Here is a 22,804-nt window from a genome sequence, read left to right on the forward strand (position 1 = left end):
ACGGATTTGCGAACTGATGTTCCGGAATAGTTCTACTCTGGCAAACGGCGGCAAGATGTAGCTGTTGCGGTGTATGCCGCTTAGCGCACGCTCTTTGCGCACTGTTCAGGCAGTTGCCTGCACGTTCGTGCCTGCTGAGACGCTCCGCGTCCTTCAGCGTTATTTATACCTTGTAAGCGACTCGCTATATCTACAAACTCAGCTAAGCTCATGGCCACGATCGACATTCGTTCCTACAAAGATACGTCATGCCGTAGTGTCGCTAGCATAGGCGCGGCTTTTTCGAGTGCGGAAGCGCTGATTGGTTGCATACTAATAACATGCAAGGCACTTCACACAACACGACACAAACACTTCAGAGAACTCTACAGACAACATATCCCACTACACCCATCGCTGTTTCTAGGTGACGATGCCAGTGTTTCTATGAAACGTGTGTTTGATTATTTGTCAGATGTTAAGTTTTTAAACCTTATCTCATATCACGCATAATCAAATCTGGCCCTATACACCAGCCATCACCATTACCTTTAATTGATTTTACAATGTCCGATTTACATGTTTTTATACCTACCTTTTTATGGTAATCACTTCGCTTCATTATATAACTTCTTTTCTGGCGCTCTTTGCCCTCGCTGGCCTTGCGCCATGAAACACCAACCATCATCATCATGATTGGTTGCATCATTTAACCCGACAACAGCGGTGACATAGTCTTCAGCGCCATCTGCGTCATAGAGACGAGGTCACGCGCGTGAAGTTGCGGCGTAGGCTCTTTTCAATGGCGACAATTATTCGCATGCATACAAAGAACAAAATGCAAACTCGTTTTTTTTCAACGCCAGCGTAATCCCTTGTATTTTTCTTACGTAATAGCTAACTCTAATCTTGAACAAGTTGAATCCTATAAATAACTAGGGGTCACCCTAACCAGTGATCTTTCATGGAGCACGCATATCGCGAACGTCATACTATCAGCAAACCGATCTCTGGGTTTTTTAAAGCGCCATTTGCGCCATGCTCCACTGGACGTCAAACTTCTCGCCTATAAATCTTTAATCCGAACTAAACTAGAATATGCGGCTCCCATATGGAGTCCGCACCAGGTATACTCGATCAATTAATTAGAATCGGTGCAAAACCGCGCCACTAGGTTCATTCATTCCTTATATTCATATTGCCGCGAACCATGCACGGGTTTGTTTATTTATTGTTTGTTTTTAATGCCCGGCCGCGCCCGGCTCTGTTATCTGTGTCCCGTGCGAAGCGCGTGTTCCATTCTTTATTTTTATGCCGCACGGGCTATCTCATTCATATAAGCAGAGTGTTTCGCCCAAACGCCGCTAGCCCAGAATAATCTTCTGTGATCTACAATGTTCTGGATGTGAATCGACGGTTCCAGAAACTCTCGCGCCGACAGATAAAAGCCTGCACAGCAGACGGCGCGGCATTCGATTCTGCGACGCTCGCCGACGCAAGTCACTTTGTTGCCCGCTGCTTCGCCGCCTCAGTATTCTTTTGAGTTGTTAGGGGAGCCCAAGTGCGCTCCAACAAACTTGTTTCTCTTTCAAGACAACTGCGTCGTCCGTGTCTTCGTGACATCTTGTGGAGATGCTCCCTACGACATCTGGAAGCCGCCAAGCCAGTCCAACCAGAGAAAGCCGCTGACTGCAAGGATTGCTACCCGAGTTCAGTCTTATGCCAGAAGAGCCCAAGAGAAGAAACGCTGCAACCAACACCATGGTGCAAGAAACAACGTCACAGCCCCGGGAACCGCCATCGTTCCGAGGAGCCCCCGTTGAAGACCCCGAAGAATGGTTCGAGAAGCTGGAGCGCACGCGGACCATCAACAGGTGGGACGATGAAGAAACCTTCCGGCATGTTTTCTTTTACTTGGAGGATGCAGCTCGAACTTGGTTCGAGAACCACGACAGCGCCTTGACCGACTGGACGCAATTCAAAAGCGAGTTCCTTAGGACCTTCACGACCGTGGTGAGAAAAGAACGAGTTGCGCTTTTACTTAAAACTCGAACGCAACACCCGAACGAAGGAGTCGTAATCTTCGTTGAGGAAATGAAGCAACTATTTCGTCGCGCGGACCCGGATATGACGGAAGAAAAGAAACTGAGGTTTCTGATGCGTGGAGTAAAGCAAGAAATTTTTGCTTGCCTTGTCCGCAACCCCCCCAAATCGGTGGCCGAATTCGCATCCGAGGCGGCCGCCATGGAGAAGACGTTGGAAATGCGCACGAGGCAGTACGACCGTCCCATCAATGCGCTAGTTGCGGACACGATCGATGCCGGGGCTCTTAGCTCTGACACACTACGTGATACAATCCGCGCTATCATCAGGGAAGAACTGCGGAAACTCTTCCCAACAACGCCGCAACCCCAAGTCACCTCTATGAGCGACGTGATTCGGGAAGAAATCCAACTCGCTTTGGGGACTTCTACGCCTCCCGAAGTACCACGTGAGCCTCAAGCTATGACCTACTCCGCGGCTATTCGACGTCCCCGCCCTGCTCCAACCCGTCTTCAAGAAGTCCCGCCGTACCGCCGTCCACTGTCGCCCGCCCGACCCCCTGCCCGATCACTCTATGACGCCGGAACTGAACCCCGAACACCGTGCAGCTGTAAGGATCGCCGATGATCATGTCACCCTGCCACCCCGCGCAAGCTTGATGATCACCGTCTACTGTGAAGGTGCTGCTCCTGATGCCGACGCTATCGTGGAGAGTGACCAAAGGTTGATTCTCGACCGCGGTGTGTCTGTCGTGTGGGGTCGCCTACGTAAGGCTAACCTGTGAAGCGAACTTGACCTGCTAGCGTTTACGCAATCGTCCCGCCGTATAACTTGGCGGCTCTCACGCGACTCCCAACCCGCCGTGCGCAAAGTCGCGCGTGGCTCAGGGTTCGGGCGAAAAAGGACACCACGGACTCGCAACAAACAATCAACAGGTTTATTATAGCTAATATCGTTGCGCGTGCAAACAGACCAGCAGCCACAGCAGGGAGTATAGTCCTGTCCTACTGCAGCGTTCTCTCAAGGGAAGACAAAGGGTTTGGCTTACCCAGTGAAGGTCGCGGGGGCGGGTGGTCTCCGAGGTCGGGGCAGGGAGGTCCTTCTCCCAAGAGGTCGATGAGTCGAAAGAGAGCAGGCCCTCGCTCGCAACCTCCGACCTCGGCTCTTGCCGAGGACCGGTTCTTCCCCAACCTCCTCCCGGAGCTACGAGCGCGCCCTCCGAGGCGTCGCGGAGGAAACGGGAACCGAGACCCGAAACGGGTTGTTACCGGGGTGGTTGGCAATGTACAGCGCAGCGCATTGCTGCGAGAAGGTTGCCCCCGTGCCGGCCGCGTCAGCCGGCTTGGCCGGCGTGCGCTCGAAGTGGGAGAGGGGTCAGGGCGCAAGTGCGCTCCCCACATCCCCCCCTCCTTAAGAATCCTCTCCACCCGTGGCGACTCCGCAGGAACCTTTATTCATTAAAAAAAAACGAATCTACTCTATTTTTTTTTCTTTTTTTTAAGCTAGCTCTCCAACATTGCCTCGAGCATGTCGACCTCGCTGGCCGACAGCCCGTCAATCAGGCCGACCTCGCGGCCGGCCGGCTCCCAGGGGACCGCCGGCAGCACGGGGCCCGGGGGCGCCTGGGCCAGGGCTCCACCAGGCCCGACTCCGGCAGCCTCCATGGGCGGCAGGTCTGGGGCTGGGTCCTGCGGCTGCAGGCCCGCAGCCGGCGGGTCCGGAAGCCCGTTCGGGGCAGCGGCAACAGGCGGCAGGATGGGGGCGACGGCTCCGGGCGGTACATCCGGGGCGGCGGCGAGAGGCCGCGGGCCCGTAGCTGGGGCCGGCGGGGGGCCCTGGGCGGAGGCGTGGCAGTTGCCACCTGCAGGAGCCAGAGCGCAAACTCCGGCTCCTGGGCCGCCCTCCGAACCATAAACTCAGCCGCGGTTCCGCCGGGCCCCTGGGGTGGTGGTGGTGGTGGTGCGGCGGCCGAAGAGGAGGCGCCCGCGGCCTGCGTCCGGGTCCGGAGAAGGGGCCCCGTACGGTGGCAGGGGTGCAGCATTACCGCGCCGCATCCACACAGCCGGGTGCCCAGTGGAAGGGGCAAGGAAGCCCCCTCCGCAGCCCGGTCCGCGTCCGCCACCGTCCGCCCCTGGAACGGCTGGAACAGGCGCTCCGGCGCCATCCCGACCCGGGCCCGCTCCTGGCGCCGCCACGGCCTCCAAGAGGCGAACGCCACCGGCGCCTCAGTGCCGGCCTGATGCGTCCAGGTCGCCACGTCGGACGACGAAGGCCGCTGAGGCGGCTGAGGCGCCGGGCCAGTCGATCGCGGCGAGCCGCGCTGCCGGGCCGGAGAGCGAGCGGGCCGGCGGGGCGAATTTGCTTGCCGGCGACGGGGAGAAGGGGGCGGCCGCTGAGGGGAGTGGCTGGGGGCCATGATTCTGAACTGCAAACCCCCCCCAAAAAGAAACATACATGACGCTGCTCTGGCAGCACGTGCTGCCTCGTCGTGCATGTATCCCGAGCGAAATCGATCAGGGATCAACGCAAGAAGTCCTACGTTCACATAAACGCCGCCTTACGAGCAAAGTATTCGCATGCACGTGCACAGAAAATATTCAGTAAGGCGTGCACTCGCGCAAGAACGGTTAGGGTTTCCGCCTGTCGCGCAAGTCGTAGCGCTCTACCGGGCTCGTTGGTCGGCCCCCGTTTCGGCGCTGAGCTGGCGGTCGGCGGAGGAGCGCAAAAAAAAAAAAAAGTTCCTGCGATTTTGCAGCCGCCCCATTCCATAGGGGCGATTTCCCGTGCAAGCCGGGTGAACTTCCCAAGCATTGTAGTCCCACACAAGTGCCGAGCGCCAGGCCGGGGAGTCGCTTGTACCTATTTTACCGGTAGGTGCCCGGCGCCACCAAGGAACACGAATTCACATGGTGCCTTCCACAGCCACGATGGACGCTCAACTCGCAACCGCCTGTGGCAGGACAAGCCGCCAGACTCTTTCACCCCCGGCAATGGCGAAACGCGGCATGATGGCCGGGGGCCCCGCCAGATGGACAAGGGTCAGGGGCCCCTCGATAGGGTAAAGGCAGCTTTCCAGACGTGAAATCCCCTTTCAAGGGTCCGCACTCGACCAGGGACGCCTGTACCCATTAAAGAAACCGGTGGGTGTCCGGCGGTACCAGGATTCGAACCCCGGACCTCCCGCATACGAGGCGAGTGCTGTACCTTTGAGCCATCGCTGCGGTCAAAAGTTACGACCCCTTCCACTGGGGCATTTCCCGACAAAGTCGGGTAACTTCCCAAGCACTGGATCCCCTGTTCAGGGGGTGCTTGTACCAATTTTATACTGGTTGGTGCCCAGCGGTACAGAAGTACCTCCCACTTTCTTGTAACCAAATGATACGGTACGGCGTGGTATTACGGTTTCCAGGAACCCCCGAGGTAGGCGCCTGTTCCCACTTTCAAACTGGTGGGTGGCCAGCGGCTGAAGTCGCGGAGCAGCAGCCTCCCACGTATGCCGCAGTGGTAGAGCGGGTCCAAAGCCCTTTATCCCCTGCCAGGTTAGTACAGGGGGCGCTTGTACCCTTTTGACTGTTGGGTGCCCAGCGGTTCCTTACCCCGCGCGAAGGGGTTTGAGGGACCTCCCACATCGCCTCCCGCGGCTGCTTGTGGTCAAGCTCCAAGCGTTTATTCCACCGTCGAGACGAGCTACGGTACGGGGACGCTTGTACCCTTTAAAGAAACCGGTGGGTATCCGGCGGCCCAGGATTCGAACCTGGTACCTCCCGATTACGAGACGAGTGTTTTACAACTCGTCCATCGACGTCGGTCGATGTCGCTCGACGTCGGTCGACGTCATCGACGTCGCTCGCTTCCTCGCGCTGAGTAGCGCTTGAGGTCGCACACATGTACGGGCCCACCTGTCGGTTTCCCCTTCATGTCCACAAGCCTGTACACAAGTGAGGAAACCTTTTCTCGAACTCGGTATGGCCCTGTCCACTTTTTTTGCCAGCGAAGCAGCAAATTGCTTGCTCGCGTCACTGAGCACGTGATTGCGCCGCAGCACCAAGTCACCCACCTCGTAGCGAACATCGCGGTGCGAACGGTCGTACTGCGCTTTCTGCTGTGCTCTAGCGGTGGAGAGATTGTGACGGGCGTTGAGCAGCGCCTCCATCAACCTGGCGCGCAGCTTCGTCGCGTACTCAGCGGGTGCTGAGGAAACAACCGGCGCTCCGCTGCGGTCCGTTAGAATGCGGTCCATCGGATTCACCAGTTCCCTACCCAGGTTGAGCGAAACGGGCGCGTACCCCGTCGAGCGGTTCACCGTGGTACGCAAGGCGAACCCCAGCTCAGAGATGTGAGCATCCCAGTCCCTGTGTTCCTCAGCGAACGCCACGAGCATGTGCTTGACGTTGCGATTGACCCTCTCCGTGGGGTTCGACTGGGCATGATAAGTGGTCGTCTTCCTGTGCTTAATTCCGAGTGCAGCACAGGAGTCTACGAACACCTTCGCAGTGAAGTAGGACGCATTGTCCGTTATCAGCTGCTCGGGAAAACCAAACCTGGTAAACACCTCCATTAGTTTCCCCATGATCACCTGTGCCGTCAGCTTCCTAAGGGGGAAAAGTTCAACCCACCTGCTGAAGTGATCCGTGACGACCAGCAAGAATTTGTTCCTGCTTGGCGTAATGGGGTAGGGCCCCATTATGTCACATGCCACGATTTGCCAGGGCGTCTGGCTACCGATTGGCTGCATGAGGCCGGGTGCTCGACCGCCCCGGGGCTTCACGCTTTGGCACACATGGCATGTACGGGCGTAACGGATCGCTTCCCGTTTTATGCCAACCCAGGTAGCAAAGCGGCACAACTTGAGATAAGTCTTGGGGCCGCTCGCGTGACCAGCGATGCACGTGTCGTGAAAGTAGCGCAGCAGCGCTCCTTGCAACGTGCTCGGGATTACCACCTTGAACGACTCGCTTGTGTCGCTCTCTGATGGAATGTACCTCAGAAGGACGCCGTCTGAATCCAGCAGATAGGAATCTAACGCGCCTACAGCATTACTAGCTGTATCACAGCGCTCCGCACTGATAGCAATACCAGCTGCCCCCTTGTGCGCGACGGCCCTGCCGCCCGGCTCCCGGAGCCCGTCGAACACCTTTCGACAAAAAGAATCCCTCTGCTGAGCTTCTAACAGGTCCCTTCTGCTGAACGCGGTACCAACGGGACTGACGAAGTCTACGTGGTTAACGCTGTCGCCTGGAATCGACGGAGAGTCCGCCTTCCTTTCATCGCCTACGGCACGAAGTTCGTTACCGCTCTCGGCCTGGCTGCTTGGTTTCGCGGAGCGGGCGTGTGTGCCCGCCTCGCTTTGAATGGGCGCTCGCGAAAGAGCGTCAGCCACGACGTTGTTCTTGCCCTTTCGGTAGCGCACGGTGAAGTCATAACGCTGCAACAACAACGCCCAACGTGCTAAACGGCCACTTGGCTCGTTCAGGCGCCGCAGCCAAGTGAGCGCCATGTGATCCGTTTCGATCACAAAAGGCACTCCGTCGACAAGACACTCTTTCTCTGTCACCGAATAGTTCCTCTCTGCCGGCGTTAACGAACGACTTGCGAACGCCACGGGACGAAGCGCGCCCTCGTGTTCCTGAAGCAAAACTGCTCCCAAGCCCAAGTCGCATGCATCCGTTTGGATTATGAACTCCCTGTTCAAGTCAGGCAGCTGTAGCTCGGCCGTGTCCGCGAGCACTCTGACGAGTTTGCGAAGTGCAGACTCCTGCTCCGGACCCCAACTCCAAGGTTCCCCTTTCTTTAACAACTTCGTTAAAGGGGCCTGTAGCGCGGCGCAATATGGAATGAACTGGCGATAAAAGTTCGCCATTCCCAGAAAGCGTCGCAGGCCGCTCACATCTGTCGGCGACGGGAACTCCAGAAGTGCCCGGAGCTTATCCGCGCTTGGCAAAATGCGACCGCGGTCGATTGTAAACCCTAATAACTCTATTCGGGTTTTTGCGATCTGCGCCTTGGCCGGGTTCAGAGTGATACCCGCCGACCTGAGCCTCTCAAGGATGTCCCTCAAATGCTCCAAATGCTCCTCGAACGTTTTCGAGTGCACCACAACGTCGTCCAGGTACGCTAGGGCATGCTGCCACTTTGCGTCCCCCAGAACGCGGTCCATCAGGCGCTGATAGGTTGCGGGCGCTCCCACCAAGCCGAACGACATGCGGGTGAACTCAAAAAGCCCTCGGTGACAAGTAAAGGCTGTCTTTTCCATGTCCCGCTCGTCGATTTCCACCTGAAAGTACCCGCGGCTGGCATCGAGCGTCGCAAAGTACTTCGCTCCGCCGAGGTTGGAAACTAGGGAGGAAATGTCCGGTAGAGGATACGCATCCTTGCGCGTAAACTCATTCAACCGTCGAAGTTCCGTCTTTCTTTTCAACAAGCACTACCGGAAAACCCCATGGGCTGTCAGATCGCCGAACAACACCTGTCTGCAGGAGTTCGTCTAGGGCACTGTCTAGACCTCTCCGCTTAGTCTGGCTGATTGGCCGTGGATTACATTTCCATGGCTGCGCATCCCCCGTATCTATCCTATGCTTGACCAGCTTGGTGCAGCCAGGACGATCGGTAAACATCGCGTCGTACTCGTACAACAGCGACGACAGGCGCGCATGCTCCCTCTTTGTTAAGCTAGTCGCTGCAGATAAACGCGGGTGCGTTCCCTCTTGGCTCGCTGCAGCGCAGGTCTCCCCCGCGTCAGTGCGTTGAACTGCCTGCCCCGTCTCAGCAGCAGCCGCAGCCATTGTCCGTGCGGCTGCAGTCACTGGGGGCTCTTTGCAGCTTAGTGGCCTGTCGTGCTCGTCGCGTGCCTCAGTCACTTTCGCGGGGCGCGGTGCCTCTGAGTATGCTGGCGGCCTAACAAAAGGTTTGAGCGCACCGGTGGGTCGCTCCCGGTACCCTCCGTTAGCAATATCCAGTACGATGCCCGTTTTGGTCAAAAAGTCTCGACCCAAAATAATGGCCACCGTCAGGCCGGGAAGATGAACTAGGCGTTGTCGCCTTACACGTCTCTCCCACCGAACAACAAGCCTCGCGGCACCGCTCGATTGTGCTGTGCCGCTCGCAAGCCGAAATGTTGTGGCGCACGCTCGGAGATGAACTTTGTTCTCTTGGAGCTGCGCTAACACTTCGTCACCGAACAAAGAAGCACTTGCCCCAGTGTCTAACAACGCGGCGAACTTCTTGCGAGCTATGGTTAACTCTATGTACGGCGCCGGCCCGTCGGTGGAACTTCCAACACGACAAGCCAACGGCGCGAGTGAAGCATTCATACTCGTGACGACCGCCGGCTGCCCAATGTGATTTACCGGCGGCCCCTTCAGTTTCCCGAACGCCCGTGGTCTCGGGGCGGCGGGTGCCTACAGTCGCGGACAAAATGACCAGGCTCATCGCAGCGGTAGCAGCGGTTGCTACGGTCTTGCCGCTGGTTGCCCCGATCACGCGGAGCATCGCGCTCGGGGGCGAGCGGAGGTTGCGCGCTCGGCCTCGGATCCGCGTGCTGGCCTCGGCGCGGCTGGTTGCGCTCCGCGGTAGCATGTGCTGACCGTAACGCGTACGAGTAGGGGTCTAGGGCGCGATCTGACAATTCCCAGTTGTCTCGAAATTGTTCATCCGCGATCGCTACCGACCCGTCTGTCCTGTTCGACCGCACCGAATGCGCGGCTGTCTATGCGCAACGAGGCTCGAGTGAGTGAGCCGCGGGCGGTGGTGGCCGATAAGCTCGCGCAGCGAGGATGTCCCCCTGAATACGCTTAGCTTCGGAGGCAACTTCATCCAAATTTCTGAAACCTCCGCCTCTCAGGTAAGCCGCGAAAGTCGGGTGAGCTTGTCGCGTGACGCGCTCTACCTTCTCCGCGTTCGTGGCGAGTGGTTCCGTGAGACGATAAAGTTCGTCCATGACCCTTACGTACTCCAGCAGCGATTTGTCCGGATGCTAGGTGCGTTGCTCCAACTCTCGCCGCAGGCGGAACTCATAGTTAGCGGGGAGGAATTCGTCGCGGAATTTCGCGCGGAAATCCTCCATAGAGCGCGAGCGCTCTCCCACCAACCGGAACCACCGCGCCGCTTTGTCCGTCAGCGACACGGGAACAATGCGCTCGCGTATTTCGGCGTCCCCTAATCCCATCGCCTGCTGATACTGCTGCAGGCGGTCGAGATACTCGTTCGCGCTGACGCGATCGTGGTAGCCTGTGTAGGTAGGAACGTCTACCTTCACGCGCGGTCTCTCCGCTTGCGCGGGTGCCTGCAGTGTTGGCTGCATCACGACCGCCATGCTCTGAATGAGGCGCATCGCATCCTGCAAAAGCGCCTCGCTCGTCGGCCGACTAGCGTTAGCCGAAACCGGAGGTGCAGCTGTCGCTGGTCCGTTCGGGGGCAGCGGTGACCCCGTGGAGACCGCTAATTCTGGTATAGCGCTGCGGTCAGCGCTCCCCGCGTCGGGCCCGTTCTCCGCCGTCGCGTTGGCGGCGGGCATCCTGACTCGGAACGGAAACGGGAGGATGCAAACCGCCGGCGTCAGCAGCTGAATCTCGCAAATTTGCGACCCCGGCCATAAACTCCCGACGCTCTGCTGCTAGTTCTGACAAGACGCGTAGAGCCTCACACGACTCGCCGTCTGCCATCCTTTGTTCGGGTCCCGACAGTCGTTCCCCGCCAAAAGTCAAAGTCCGGATTTCCGATTTCGCCCCACGTTCGGGCGCCAAGATGTGGGGTCGCCTACGTAAGGCTAACCTGTGAAGCGAACTTCACCTGCTAGCGTTTACGCAATCGTCCCGCCGTATAACTTGGCGGCTCTCACGCGACTCCCAACCCGCCGTGCGCAAAGTCGCGCGTGGCTCAGGGTTCGGGCGAAAAAGGACACCACGGACTCGCAACAAACAATCAACAGGTATATTATAGCTAATATCGTTGCGCGTGCAAACAGACCAGCAGCCACAGCAGGGAGTATAGTCCTGTCCTACTGCAGCGTTCTCTCAAGGGAAGACAAAGGGTTTGGCTTACCCAGTGAAGGTCGCGGGGGCGGGTGGTCTCCGAGGTCGGTGCAGGGAGGTCCTTCTCCCAAGAGGTCGATGAGTCGAAAGAGAGCAGGCCCTCGCTCGCAACCTCCGAACTCGGCTCTTGCCGAGGACCGGTTCTTCCCCAACCTCCTCCCGGAGCTACGAGCGCGCCCTCCGAGGCGTCGCGGAGGAAACGGGAACCGACACCCGAAACGGGTTGTTACCGGGGTGGTTGGCAATGTACAGCGCAGCGCATTGCTGCGAGAAGGTTGCCCCCGTGCCGGCCGCGTCAGCCGGCTTGGCCGGCGTGCGCTCGAAGTGGGAGAGGGGGCAGGGCGCAAGTGCGCACCCCACAGTCGCAAGAGGCATTGTGCGGTTTAAGCAACGCAAATCCCACGTTTTGGTCACCAATTTCACAGAGGAGTACTAGCATTTAAACAGGGGCGCTGCAATAGCATTCCTCGAAGAAACGCGACAAGCAAGTGACGTGATCGCAGTCGCCGACTTGGAACGCACACCCGTAGAAAACTTCAACCTCCCGCAGCCCTTCGACGTGAATCCTGCGCTACCGCAAGAACAACGGAACAAATTATTGGCTTTGCTGCGTCGCTATAGCGAATGCTTTTCGTCGAGCGCAAAACTACGTCAGACCCCTCTAGCGAAGCACCGAATAATAACCGAAGATGGAGCCCGACCTACCCGACAGTCACCGTACCGCGTCTCTTCACACGAACGGGAAGCCATCCGGACTCAAGTCGACGACATGCTCAGCGACGACATTATACAGCCATCGAAAAGCCCCTGGGCTGCGCCCGTCGTACTCGTAAAGAAAAAAGACGGCACTTAAAGGTTTTGCGTTGACTACCGGCGACTGAACAAAGTCACCAAAAAGGACGTATACCCCCTGCCACGAATCGACGACGCCCTCGACCACCTCTGCCATGCGAAGTACTTCTCATCGATGGACCTGAAGACCGGCTACTGGCAAATTGAGGTGGACGAGAGAGACCGAGAGAAGACCGCATTTATAACCCCGGATGGCATATACGAGTTCAAGGTGATGCCGTTTGCGCTGTGCACGGCGCCAGCAACGTTTCAAAGAGTCATGGACACTGTGCTAGCTGGCCTGAAGTGGCACACCTGCCTCGTATACCTCAACGACGTTGTGGTATTCGCCCACACTTTCGACGAACACCTTGCAAGGTTGCAGTCTGTACTCGAGGCCATCGGTACGTCGGAGTTAACGCTGAAGCCCGAAAAGTGCCGCTTCGCTTACGAGGAGCTCAAGTTTTTGGAACCCGCCGTCAACGCCGCGGGAGTCCTGCCTGACCCGGCGAAAACATCAGCCATAGCAAACTTCCCAAGACAGAAAGACAAAAAGAGCGTGCGAAGATTTCTCGGACTGTGCGCATACTACCGGCGCTTCGTCGCAAGCTTCGCACGCATCGCAGAGCCAGTCACGCGCCTGACAAAAGATAGCACCCCTTTCGCCTGGGAAAACGCACTAGAAAAAGCATTCTGCTAGCTGAAACAACACCTGCAAAGCCCGCCCGTGCTCGCTCATTTCGACGAAAACGCTGAAACAGAATACACACTGACGCCAGCTATATAGGTTTGGGGGCCATCCTAGTCCAAAAGCAAAGCGGGCGCGAAAAGGTAATCGCCTATGCAAGCCGTGGTCTGTCGAAGGAGGAGAAAAACTACTCTGCCTCCGAAAAAGAGTGCCTGGCAATCATATGGGCCATTTCGAAATTTCGCCCATACGTGTATGGTAGACCATTCAAGGTTGTGACAGACCACCATGCGCTATGTTGGCTCGCCAATTTGAAGGACCCCTCTGGCCACCGTGGGCGGTGGAGTTTGCGCCTGCAAGAGTTTGACGTTACAATCGTCTACAAATCCGGCAGGAAACAATTCGACGCCGACTGCTTGTTCCGCGCCCCTGTCGACCAACCACCACAAGACTCCAATGAAGACAGCGCGTTCTTCGGGGTTGTTACGGAGAGCGACCTAGCCGGCCAGCAGCGTGCCGACCCCGACTTGCGCGTAATGATCGACTACCTCGAAGGACGAAACGTCGCCGTGCCTAGACCGTTCAAGCGGAACTTACCAGCATTCAGCCTAAAAAACTCCGTCCTCGTGAAGAAGAATTTCAGCCCCGCAGACCTTCGTGACACAATTTTGGAAGCGTCCCACGACGACCCGTCTTCCGGACATCTCGGAACAGCTCGCACTATTGCAAAAATTAAGGCGAAGTACTTCTGGCCCCGCCTTACATCCGACGTCACCCACTACGTTCGGAGTTGCCGTGACTGCCAGCGACGAAAAACGCCGCCGACCATACCCACCGGATTTCTGCAAGTGATCGCCGTCCCGTCGAGGCCCTTTCAAGAGATTGGAATGAACCTTCTAGGCCCGTTCCCTACGTCACGATCAAAGAACAAGTGGATTGTCGTAGCGACAGGCTACATGACGCGCTACGCAGAGACCGCCGCTCTTCCGAGGGGGACTGCACAAAAAGTCGCCAAGTTCTTTACAAACCAAGTTGTGCTGCGACATGGAGCCCCTGAAGTCCTAATCACGGACCGCGGAACGGCCTTTACCGCGGAGCTGATGCAAGGAATCTTACGCTACAGCAACACGGATCACCGAAGAACGACGGCGTACCACCCCCTAACGAACGGACTAACGGAACGTCTGAACAAGACGATTGCGGATATGCTGTCCATGTACGTCGACGTTGAACATAAGACTTGGGACCGTATGGCACGTTTCCGTACAATACAGCGACGCAGGAAACTATGCAGATGACACCATTCGAGCTTGTCTACGGAAGACGGCCGACTACGATGCTCGACGCCATGGTTCCGCATGTAGAAGACGACGACCTCAACGCCGACGTCCAAGGATACCTTCAACGTGCGGAGGAGGCGCGCCAGCTCGCTCGAGTTCGTATAACGGACCAGCAGCTGGTGGATGCCGGCCGCTACAACCTCCGACGCCGAGACGCCGAGTACCAACCAGGGGATCGTGTGTGGGTTTGGACTCCCATTCGACGACGCGGACTCAGTGAGAAACTTCTGCGATGGTATTTCGGACCCTACCAGATTCTACGACGTGTTGGCCAATTAACCTACGAAGTGATCCCCAGTGGTGATTCCGGCACATCACGACGACGCACGCGACCCGAAGTCGTCCACGTGGTTCGCCTCAAACCGTACTTTGCAAGATGACGAACTCTTTTTGTTGTTGTTTTGTTGGGGCTGTTTGTTCGGGCTGTCGTTTTATTTTAGCATCGGCTCGATGCACTCTTAGAGGGTGGGTAATGCCGCGAACCATGTACGGGTTTGTTTATTTATTGTTTGTTTTTAATTCCCGGCCGCCCCGGCTCTGTTATCTGTGTCCCATGCGAAGCGCGTGTTCCATTCTTTATTTTTATGCCGCACGGGCTATCTCATTCAGACAAGCAGAGTGTTTCGCCCTAACGCCGCTAGCCCAGAATAATCTTCTGTGATCTACAATGTTCTGGATGTGAATCGACGGTTCTAGAAACTCTCGCGCCGACAGATAAAAGCCTGCACAGCAGACGCCGCGGCATTCGATTCTGCGACGCTCGCCGACGCAAGTCACTTTGTTGCCCGCTGCTTCGCCGCCTCTGTATTCTGTTGAGTTATTAGGGGAGCACAAGTTCGCTCCAATAAACTTGTTTCTCCTTCAAGACAGCTGCGTCGTCCGTGTCTTCGTGACAATATGACAAGCATATCATCCCTTAAGCGCGAAACTGGTCTTGCGAATCTTTCAGTACGCCTCCGCATCACCAGCCTTTGTTTGCTACACAAGTTCTTCTACAGCCCTCTTGATCAAGCACCTTACATCGTCCCACCGACGCGCATATCTCACCGCTCTGCCCACTCGTATCAAATTGCCCATCCACATGCTCGCACTACTATTTTTTCTGCCTCATTTTCCCCCGTGTAGCAGTGGACTGGAATGGCCTTCCCTGTGTCGTTCTGGCCATCACCAGTTCTGGCCATCAACCGCAATAAAACGGGGATTTTGTAGCGAGAGCTACAATGGCCCTATTCTCGCTGTTTCGCTGTGGCCGGTGGGCGCACCGCGAGCTGACCGGCTGCCTAGCAACCTCTGCAGCTGGAAGCGCCGCTTGCTGCGCCTTCTCGCATGATGTCAGAGGAGGAGCCGGTTAAACCGCGTGGCAACACTAGAGGACCAGCCGGCGTTGCATCGTACACATACAAGGGGCGGCTCAGTGGGATTCGTATTCAGATATGGAAAGTGAGTCGGAGAGACTGAAAGGAGCCAGGTTTCGTGTTTAATGTAACCGTAACTCAATGAGAGGTAACAACCAAACTTAACAACCCTCAGACGTACGAAGGTAAACGATAAAGATGCAACCAAGCTAAACAATGACATTAACCGAACCTCTCGCTACGCACACCCACGTGTAACTGAGTTAACCACGAGCCATTTTTTGGCATAGTTTGGTTTTTACGGCGGATATATGATGCGAATATACGACCTATTAGGAGAAATTAAGAAGAAATGGATGTGGATAGGGCATGTAATGCGAAGGCAAGATTGCCGTTGCTCATTAAGGGTAATGGAGTGGATCCGAAGAGACGGCAAGCGCGGCGGCAGTGGGTAGGAAGTTAGATCGGCAGATAAGTTTGCGGGGATAACTTCGTCGCAGTTAGCACACGACCGGGAAAATTGGAGATCCATGGAAGAGTCCTTTGCTCTGCAGTGGGTGTAGATAGGCTGCTGCAGCTGCTTCAGCTGCAGTTGCTGCTGTTGATGATGATGATGAATGTATGCGGTGTTGGCGAATATCTCGGCCGATTGCGTGTGAACTGGTCGACTCTATAAAGCCTGATTTATTAGGCCTTCCGTTCTCGTTCCGAGAAGTAACGCTGAGCTACCCTCTCCCACCTTTGCTATCTCCCCGCCTGCACATCACTCGCCGACGCTCAGGGAGCGCCTATGACGAGTTCTTACACCAATCCCCTCTCTTGTCCAAATCCACAACAACAGCCATCCCTCTCGACATCCCTCCCCTCATGTGCCTCCTCTGTGGCTCCCTGGACACTCACGCCGTGTGGGCCTGTCCTCTGAACCCATCGAGCAGGGGGAGGACGCACCGGGAAGCTCGCAACCGGGTCTTCAACTACTTCTGGTTGAGCCGATACCGTCACCGACAGCCTTCGGCCGGCGGTAACCCCGCGTTCCTAATAAAAAAATGTCTCTTTGAATTCGAGAGGGAAATACCTTTCTTGATTTCTCTCTACCAGGCAGCACAATTGCTACACATGTTGCTCAATTCGCATGCGTTCCTTCTTTTGAGAAGTTCCACGTGCTGGGTCAGTATCCGTGCAGGGCGTGAGGTACCAGAGGCGCGGGAGATTCATAGCAGAGAACAACATAGCGTGGTCGCACTCTCGATTGCCCTCATGAGAAAAGAACGTACTATTTCTTGAAGGATACTCATGAGATTGATTGGGGGGTTGTGCCCGTTACCTGTTTTTGGGATGAGCCTTCGCACACATTATCTGCAGTGTAAATTATGTTGAACAATTAATTCGTAGTTATATAAACAAACGAACTGGGAAATTAAATGGAAATTTCACACGCAACACAGGCGAAAGTTGTTATCGGGACGCAGTCAACACGAGTGCCTGATAATTATTTTTTATGTTCTAAGTTTAAGGAATCCCATTACAAAGTTAATGCCATAATTTGTTCTGATAAGCGTGTCCATTCTCGAAAAAAAATTACCGCCAATCAACCCTGTGAATGGGATTTGAAAGCAAAGCTGTAAACGGCACCCACAACGATTACCCATGCGACGTCACTTCAAGTCACGCACGTACGTGAAACCAGAGAGAAGTGAAATGCACTTAACCACACCCTCTATTACTTCAAAGAGATATTGGCGGTGAGATCTTTGAGTGGCGCCCCCTGGCTCTGACGTCGACTTAGGGATTCGCGCCGCTGTCGTCTGCTACACTCCGCTTGTGAGGGGCAACAGTGCCTGGGATAGAAATCGCCCGCTTCGTTACTGTAGTGCGTTAAAAAGCGTATTTCTAGCGACTCAGTTATTTTGCCAGCTTCTTACGCATCTCAATAATTTGAAGCTGTATCCCCCACAAGTTTGGAACACACGAAGAGATAGAGAACAACTTTCTTCAGAGTATCGGTCAGAAGATCGTGTGTGACTCATCCTTTCTTGCTTATTCGCGAGGATCAGCGATCAGAGCTTCTCGATAAGTATTCAAAATGCGTAGGCTTCCCTGCAGTATTTTTGAGATGCTCCTATGAAGACTGAACAGTCTAATACTACGTACCAAGCAGCGGCCTCTACACGCTCATCGCACAGCAGGAAATAAAGCGGCTTTCTTCTGTTTCTTTCGTTGTTGTCTTGTATCGGATTAATGTTTCTTGCTTTTTTTTTTTGCCCAACGCATTAATTTTTCTGCGCCGTCACCAACTTCTTATTAGGAGGTTTCGGGATGATTGGGAGCCTCACAAAGGTCGTGTGGATATTTCCTTCATTTTGTGTGGCATACATCCCCTTCTTTACAAATTGGCTTTCATTACGGCAGCGTGCAAGCAGGTGCATATCAGCAGCGTGCTTTGTTTATTCACATGCAAATACAATGAGAAGGTTTGTGCTACGCCACCGCGATCGCGCCCTAAACAACGTGGTCCACAGTACTCGAAGGCGGCTTTTGTGCTCCGAATTTCTATCGTAATTATATCGTTATCATAACGAACTGACTCTCACCTTGATCAATGATGACATGATTACGGTGTTGAAGGCATGATATACTCGCTAACTAACGTAATAAATAGTCTACCTGCATATATTACAAGACTCGAAACCGGAGAAGAATTCCAAGTAGCTCTTTATTGCTTTTCAACCCTTCCAGGCGCGAAGAACCAATCCAATTCTACTCGGGATGGCGTTCTATGATTTGAAGAAAATTACTTTTACTCTCTTGTCCTGGACTGAGGGCCCGGCCCACTAACCAGATCGATTTAATTGTTAAACAAAGTTTTCCCCTCCTCTCCTTACTCCTCCTCCTGTTCTTGAGTGCAGTTTTCCTATAACGCATATCCGAATATCGGGAAGATAAGGCTGTGCAAAATCTTCCGAAATATCCCTCCAGGTCTTAACAAGCATATATGTGTTACTATAAATTTAACGAAGACGTGACTCGTTTTGCTCAATAAACCTCCATACTGGTTAGATGCCTGGTATAGAATCAGCACGCGCGTATATACACACTGGGTTATTTGGAACGTCTTTGCAGCCTATAGTGCATTTCGGAAAACTTTCATGCCTTGACAACGTAAAGTGATGTGACAAAACGCGTTCGAGCGTTCGGCAAGGTTGCAAAAACGGTTTTACCTTACATATGATTACCAGGAATCGTGATGCCTTCTGCCAAAGCCGACAGCCCTGAAGGCCTAGAATTTGTTTTGGTCTTCCATTTTCGCTGTTGTCGGTTATTAGCAGCTGACTGTTCCTTTTGTTCGAATGCTTACATGAGAAGCTGACCCCCAGCTCCGACTCTTCACGCTCCGCACAGGACCGCGCCTTCGCAAGAAATGGCCCAAGCAGCAGAAATTGCCAATACCAAGCATGGTAAATCATCAGTGGCCAATGTGTCCGAGCTTGGGAATACCTCGGCCGCCATCATTGGCTGGCGCTTGGGAAAGGTGACAAGCCAACAATTGGCCAAGCTCTGGAAGGCCAATATTGGACAACGCTTGGCAAAGTATGTTGCCATGATATTGCCTATAGGTGGACCCCAGGCTATTTTCATGCACATTTTTGGCTTTGTGGCCAGTCCTTATGACCAATGCCAGTTTCATAAGTTCCCTCGCGGCCCGATTTCTGCTTTATACATGCCATTGCACAGGAAATTATTTAACGAGTGCGCATTATTTATTTATAGCGCACTCGTTAAATAATTTTTTGTACAGTGACATGTATAAAACAGAAATGGGACCGCGAGACACAATAAACAAACGGCACCAACTTTGCGAAGCAAATACGTGACTTGTCAAAAACAATTGAGCAACACAACACGCCGAGTCTCTCTCCATAGTTTTTTTATTATGCATATCAAATTTACAAGAAACCTGGATTAACAGTGGCAAGAATACGAACACAGACACGAAAGCAAGCACACGCAATAGTCAAGAAAAAATTTAAAAAAGCGCTGCTCATGAAGCGCGAACCGATTATGCTTCGTTTAACTGCTTGAGATGCCTACAAAACAGAAGCATTCAGGTAAATGAAAACAGGACCATTATACCCGGTAATTCTCCGACCTGCCAAGATCACGATATGTTGTTCAACAGCACTATTGTAGAATAGGCCAGCTTGGAAAGCTTGTCTCGGCTGCATCCGCCACTTGTCCACGGGAAACACCTTTACGTCGTAGCGCCTGTAATAAGTAAAAAAATAGTTCACTGCAATGCTAAATGCACGCTGCTTACTAAATACAGCAGTTTGCACAGCCTTACCACATGTCCGTGTCAAAATATGTCCGTGCCTAAAGTTCTAGCTTGTTAACACTCGCTATGCAACATAAAACGTACTGCACTATTCATTTCTCATTACTGCGTTCTACGGTAGCAGTTACGTGGCTCGTTCTTGAGAAACAGTCCGGAATTTCACCGAAAATGGGCTTCACTCTTGTTGCAGTCACGCAAGGTAATTAAAAAAGTCAAATACACAAAGCAACACGGCAGCGGTTCCGCGAAATTTTGTTGTGGCTACTGTACCACATAAACATTTAGTCGCGACTGAAATGTCGTGCCGTCAACGTTTTATTAGCGTAAGGTTTGTTCGCTAACAACGCGGGACCCAGAGACTACAATTAAGGCAAAGCACTACACAATGAGTTCGGAACGCACGAACGTTCAGGTTTTTTTTTTTGCAAGGCATCCATACCAACTTGCAGGTTGAATACAAACCTTGTGACCTTTGAATGCGTTATATTTAAGGGGTAACAAAACAAAGCCACAAATAAAGTATTAAAATGGTTACGGTGTTGCTGTCGCCGTAGCTCACATCTGCCTCGTCAGACGCGCCAGATGCGAACGGAACCGACGGAGAAGCCCAGCGGCAGTGTAATTACTTTGTCGCTCGACTATATCTTTACTTTGCTCAAGAACATAACGAAACGGGAGCTTCACTGATAGCTAGAGTTTATCCGCAACTCTTATACTGCACACGAGTCTTGCTTCAACGCATGCTGAACGTCGTGAACCTGCAGTGGCAGCACGGCCGCTTGTTCGGAAAACACAAAGCCGGAAAAAGGAGAGCAAGAACTGCCGTCACACAAATGGAAGTACATGTAAATGACCGCTTTTTTCTTCGCAAGAACCAACAACGCTAATCAGCACTCACGGGCGCCAGTTGTTATACACGACAGCTGAAGTTTTAGCGGGAACGAGGGCGAGCTCTCCCGCACCGCGCCAGGAAAATGAAATGGTAACTTACGTTTTCAGCGGCGGCCACAGCAGGCAAACGATGTTATTCCACCAGTCAGGCATACTTCACAGAGCCACCGACACCAAAACGCACCTCACAGACACGTACAGGAGTACTACCGCAGTTTCAATGCCACAAAAGAGACGGAGGCACGGAGCCGTCGGTGCAACGCGTCCGTCCACCGACCCCGCCGCGGGTTGAAAGAACGCGCAAAGGCACAACGCTGAAGTAGTTCGACGGTCACCGTTGCGTTAGGACACACAAATGACCCATTCCTACTGAACGTGCAACACTATCTCACGCTTTTTTGAATACGCTGCACTTTAGTTTAAGTACGCTTTGTTTCATGGCCCGGTGCTGTGGCTCTTTAGGTGACTACTTTTCGCTGCGTTGTGGCCTGTTCACCCGCTTTAACCGTCGCCGTCACGGGCTCGGGGAGCTCAAGGCCAAAATGCGCTTTTATCCGTCAGCTGAAGCTCGGCTTCCGATGAGCCTTCGGTGTGATGTTACTTCCGGTCGCCGTTTGCTTGGCGCTCACTCAATGTTTCAGCCAAGTTACCAATGAGTGGCCGACGGCTCGGAAGCCAATGGGGTCCCATGGGGTTTCCAATCATTGGCAATCGGCCTCGGCTGCTTGGGGGGGTGGCGCCGGCAATGTTTCTCCCGTAGGGGTATCCAAAACTATACTTTAATTGACACCATGAGCTAGTGTATGCGATTTTAAGCCTATTATTATGATAAAAAGTTACCCACACGCTAATTCTGGTGCGGACAAGAATCAGACGTTTACCGAGCGCAAAGAAACAGCAGGGAGACCGATCCTGAGTGAAGCAGACGACAAATGCGAGAATCCCTAAGCTGACGTCACGGAGGCGCGCTTCGCAGCGCTGCCTGTGTTCGCGCTCACCGCCAATTCTTGGTAAGGTTAAATTACTGCATGATGCATGAACGGTGGTTAGTTGAGTTGTATTGGTGTAGCACATGGGTGGAAATTCATTTTTTATAAAATTAAATCTAAAACCGGGTGTTAGACGATCTCACTTCTCTGTCTCTGCCATCGCCGACGGTGGCGACGATATCGCGGCAGAGACGAAGGAGGAGCTGGAGGAGGAGGAGGAAATACTTCTATTGAGATTTATGAACGGCCCACAGTGCGGCCCAGCGGAGTGGTTTCTTCTTCAGTGTAGCCCATATTCAGCCCGCGCCGCCTGTGCTCTGCCCACCAGCTGAAGCTAGGTAAGCAGAGAGGGGCTGGACACCAGCATCTCCCATTGGTCTTTTTGGGTAGTTGACGGAAAGAGAGGAGGATACTCAGGGCTAATGTCGTACACCTCGATTATGTGGCAGAGTGTTCCTACTTCTGAGCAAAATTTACATTCAGCGTCGTAGCGATTCGGGTGCATTAAGTGAAGACGCGTCGGGTGTGGGAAGGGGGCGGAGTGTATGAGCCGTAGGGAAGTTTGTTGTTCTATGGAAAGGTCTGGATAAAGCGAAGTTGGGGTCTATCTTGTCTGAGAAGGCGACAATGCTGGGTTATGTCCATGAACGGGACAAGTGGGTGACTGTCCTCATGCAGCTCCATAACACGGGGGGGGGGGGGGTAAAAAAATTCCCCGCATTTCCCCGAGGGGAAGAATGTGAAAGTGCGAATGCACGAGTTGAATTTGCGCGGTTCGGTAATGTTCCGGAAAGAGAGATCTCATACACACACACAACTACAAAGAAAGAAAGATGCATTTATTCACAGACACCTATTTGTGTTGTCGTTGTACTTGATTGCTAGAGCGGATCTCAGCTTTGAAATTTCGTGTAAGTACTCCTTTAAGCGGGTGCATTAGCCCTTCTCACGCCCGATTCCTGGCCAATCCCCCACGTGGGTATGTGCCATGTCAGCAGGAGCAACAACAAGAATGAGCCATGGGGACGCGGCCAGGCAGCGCGCGCCCATCTCCCCCCGTTGCTAGGGAAGACGAGGAGCGCGCGCACCCGCAGCTGTTGCTATGCGGACTACGGCGGCGGACGATTCAGGCTCGCTTAAGAAGTGCATTCGCACTTAAAAGTGCCAGCTTGGTGGGCGTATTCGTTGCCCGCCATGGGAGCGTGAGCGGGTGTCCAGGTGAGCTGAGTGGAATCATTTGGTGAGTGGTTAGGGGTTTTTAGCACACGCAGTGCAGGTTGGGACACCAAACGCGACTGGTAATTCCGGTAGGCTTGTTTGGAATCG

The 22,804-nt window shown here is 54.1% G+C and overlaps 2 protein-coding genes across 4 annotated transcripts in view; one reads left to right on the plus strand and one right to left on the minus strand.

Annotated features, from left to right (window-relative positions):
• The window catches only part of LOC144168752 (mite allergen Lep d 7-like), a 222,625-nt gene that overhangs the window by 196,307 nt on the left and 3,514 nt on the right, over positions 1-22,804 (plus strand). The gene's annotated exons all lie outside the window — the stretch shown is intronic.
• Positions 3,581-11,132, minus strand: LOC144170876 (uncharacterized). The gene is made up of 2 exons (XM_077700903.1): positions 11,062-11,132; positions 3,581-4,447 (listed from the first exon to the last, which is right to left on the minus strand). The coding sequence occupies exon 2, from the start codon at positions 4,436-4,438 to the stop codon at positions 3,581-3,583; it is 858 nt and encodes a 285-aa protein (XP_077557029.1). The 5' UTR covers positions 4,439-4,447; positions 11,062-11,132.

This window comes from Haemaphysalis longicornis, unplaced genomic scaffold, assembly GCF_048455015.1.
Source record: "Haemaphysalis longicornis isolate Haplotype H1 unplaced genomic scaffold, Haemaphysalis longicornis Haplotype H1 scaffold_2, whole genome shotgun sequence".
Lineage (NCBI taxonomy): Eukaryota > Metazoa > Arthropoda > Arachnida > Ixodida > Ixodidae > Haemaphysalis > Haemaphysalis longicornis.